General features: G+C 41.4%; 1 protein-coding gene across 1 annotated transcript in view; it reads right to left on the bottom strand.

Moving 5' to 3' along the window:
* The window catches only part of LOC106477247 (tubulointerstitial nephritis antigen-like), a gene marked incomplete at its 5' end in the record, with an annotated part of 6,249 nt that extends 3,053 nt beyond the window's left edge, over positions 1 to 3,196 (bottom strand). Inside the window, 2 exons of the mRNA XM_013937837.2 lie at positions 2,541 to 2,670; positions 3,133 to 3,196. Coding sequence (XP_013793291.1) covers positions 2,541 to 2,670; positions 3,133 to 3,196 — 194 coding nt within the window. The remainder of the gene's footprint in view (positions 1 to 2,540; positions 2,671 to 3,132) is intronic.
* Positions 3,197 to 3,717: the final 521 nt, after the last annotated feature.

Genomic DNA, 3,717 nt, shown 5'->3' with positions numbered 1-3,717 from the left:
AGTTCAGGTCAGGTGTCTCACTAGAGTACCCGGACAGATTCAACACCAGATGCAGCGCTGAGAATGGTTGTGAGGACGGTAATAAAGAGAAGGGGTGGCGTGATGTCGAAGAGGATATCATTATAATGCTGAAGAACTCTGAAAGGAAAATTCAATTAGATGGAAATGATAGGCAACTTGATATATAATTTGGGGAGTTGGGTTTGGTATTCTGGAATGTCAACTACAGCAGACTGAGAAAACAATAAGACAGAAAGTAATACACATGTCGAGACAAAAGCAGAATTCTCAGAAGTACTAGTGAAAAAAGGCGGTATAAAACAGAAACCAGGCCTTGCTGGGCGTCGGGAGAAAGAAGGAGGAAGATTAGCTTCATTCAGACACGCTGAGTGACATAGATGGAAAAAGGAGGAGGAGGGAGAATACCTGAGAATTGCTTTCTTCCCTAATCAATACCAGTTCATGAAGAAGCTATTTGAGCAGTGTAAGAGTGGCGAGCTAAAGGTACTTCAAGAAGCAACTGAAGAGCACATATTCTAACGAATACTGTAATATACCAATGCTTGACATGGCTGGACTAGTAAGGCCGACACGATCGGGCATAATGTTCGATACAGCAGGACCAAAACGAGCAGAGATGGAAAGGTAGATCAGGAAAGCGAGACCTGCTTGTGCCACATGCCCGAATGAAGTACAATACAAAGTGTACAAGAAGTATAGCAAGCCAATGAATTTTCTCTGTTTTCATATAACAGAGCAGATGGTGTATGTATCTCCAAAAATGAACATTTGAGTACTCTTAAAGATTTTATTATGGTGTGGCTGGACTTTGCAAATACATATGAGTGGGTTCTGCATGCACTGATGAAATACACCATGAATCTATTTTGGGTTCCTAAGAAGGTGAAGAATTTCAACGTGGAGTATTACAGGGATTTCCAAATAAAATTCTCGAGATTACACTAGAAAGTGGGGGACATTGAATTTGGATTTCCATTTGGGTGTACTATTTCTCCTATCATGTTCATTATTGTAATGGAGGTCATCAGAGCAGCAGAAAAGGCTGGCAGGAATAGCAATTAATGAAGAAGAGCTTCCACCAGCTTTCATGGATGAAGTGACACTTCTTAATCTAATTACTCAAGCATCTGATGGACTGGGTTAGGATAAAGTTCAAAAGCAAGAAGTCTGGTTGTCAAGCAGGGGAATCTGATCAATACTTATTTTATGTCATGCAGTAAGAAGATTCCATCAAGCCAGGAGCAGCCTGTGAACATTGGTATACAATAGAGCTGAGAGAGACCAGGAGGTGGCTAAGAGGTGATGGAAGGTTTGGAACTAATTGAAAAGTGGGATCTATTAGGTAAGTTGAAGCTCTAGTGTTTGCAGTTTGGCCTCATGTGGCTGCTAATCGTGTATCAGATGGCCATTAGCCATGTAGAGGTAATGGAGCATCAGTTGAACAAGTACGTGAAGATATGGTTGGGAGTTCTAAATACTTTGAATACCATTGCCATTCAAATTTGGTGCACAAAGTTAGTTCTGCCAGTAAGATATATATAATGGAGCAAAAGCAAGATCCTTCATGACCTTAGTGACTAAATATCTAGCGGTTAAAAACACCTAACCTGATGTCGGATCCAACAAGAAGTCGACAGCTGAGAAAGCTGTTAATGAAGCAGAGTCAAGGTTCAAGCAAAATGAAATTTCTGGAGCTGCTCAAGTAAGGTACCAAGGATTGGGATGGACAAGTCACAAGGTGTAGACATCTGCCAACAACACAGATCAAAGAGAGCTGGTTTCTTTGGAAATATGGAAAGCTAAAGAGGAGAAGACTAGCCACAGTGGTTTGATAAGCAAAGAAAGGCGCATGGGTGAGATGGGAAGAGTATAAAACAATGAAATGTGTTGTGGAAGATTAAGCTTCTGGAACTTCATTTCTATGGAGGTCCACTCATGATTTGTTTCCCACACCAGCCAACCTTATCATCTGGTATGATAAGGTAGACTGTTGCCATGCATGTAGTGTGAAGGGAAGCTTGCAACACATTCTGAGTTCCTCTGTCCTTGTTAGCAGCATGTACACCTCTTTCCACAATAATGTACTCCAGGTTCCTGCTCATTTGTCCTTGTTAGCAGCATGTACACCTCTTGCCACAATAATGTACTCCAGGTTCCTGCTCATTTGTCCTTGTTAGCAGCATGTACACCTCTTGCCACAATAATGTACTCCAGGTTCCTGCTCATTTGTCCTTGTTAGCAGCATGTACACCTCTTGCCACAATAATGTACTCCAGGTTCCTGCTCATTTGTCCTTGTTAGCAGCATGTACACCTCTTGCCACAATAATGTACTCCAGGTTCCTGCTCATTTGTCCTTGTTAGCAGCATGTACACCTCTTGCCACAATAATGTACTCCATATGATAGACAAGGCAGTTGAAGAGAGAATGCAAAAGGTTAACATAGCAACTAACTAGTCAAAGACAGTTCATCACCTTCATTAAAAAGAGCTTTAGGTCAGGGTCAGGTAGCAACTCACCTAGAAGTAGCATACTCTTTATCGCAAATGATTGGTAGGTAATAGTAAACACCAAAGAGAAATTTCCAGCTGAGATTGTCATCTGGTCAGCTGTTGGAAGGCTGGTGATCATTGGCAAGCTGACATAATCCTGAGAGGACAATATTCAAGAAGCTCATGAATGGAACTTTAAGAATGCAGAGCTTAGATCTGATGGTGCCGGCTGAAGCATCCGATTCAAGTTCGTCGTGGATATGGGCGAAGTATCTTCAGAAGAGTAGGTGGATGACAGTGTAGTAAACGCAGTGGTAATCATCTGATCAGTATAAGCCCACGAGGGGGAGGTGGTGTAGGGAATGGTGCCAGCTGACCAATCCGAAGGAGTAATGATTTGTAAGGGGCCAAAACTTCCATGGATAGATGGCACCCGGCTGATGATCCCATTGGTGGAGGCATTGGAAGCATCCAATATCTCAAGCTTGTGTGTTTTGCAATTTTTGGACAGTAAACACGTGTGTAGGGTTTTGGTAGGGCTTATTTCAGTCGTGCAATAGTACTTCTAACGTTACACTCTTATTTTTCATACAGATAGAACAATAAAAATAATACTTACCACGTGTTGCAGTTTTTCTTCAACTTTTGTCCAACGTTGTAGTGAACGCCATCTTGGTAACAATCTGAAATCGAACAAAAACACGGTCCTATAAACGATAGATTACTGTCAAGGTTAGTAGCCAATACGATCATCTACGTCGAGTTATTGGTTGATAACTTACTTTTATAACTAGATACCAAGTACTGACCAGACCTCAGTCAAACGAATAACGCTTTAAGACTTCCTTCAGTAATACACAAGATTGAGTGCCGGTTATTACCAACACAAAAATAACTCCTAGTTCCCAGGACTTTTCTGAAGACGGCAGCACTATCAGCCGAAATGTAGGTTAAAACTAATTAGAAACAATAATCTAATTGTATATACAAAATACAATTCGGAGCTTCATCACGTCGTTACAGTACATGTCCTGTCGACAATAGCCCAGTTCCTGGCATCTTAGATTAATGACAGTGAAAGAAGTAAACCTGCTCTACAATCAAAGTCTTTTCTCTGCTGGACAGGGCGTGGTCTAGAGATGAACGTGAATGTGTCTCGTTACCGCAAAATCGAACTATGAACTTTTAGGTCGTTCGTATGTTC

This window comes from Limulus polyphemus, unplaced genomic scaffold, assembly GCF_000517525.1.
Source record: "Limulus polyphemus unplaced genomic scaffold, Limulus_polyphemus-2.1.2 Scaffold13600, whole genome shotgun sequence".
Taxonomy (NCBI): domain Eukaryota; kingdom Metazoa; phylum Arthropoda; class Merostomata; order Xiphosura; family Limulidae; genus Limulus; species Limulus polyphemus.
Note: the sequence above shows the minus strand (reverse complement) of the source record. Positions and strands in the feature narration are given on the sequence as shown.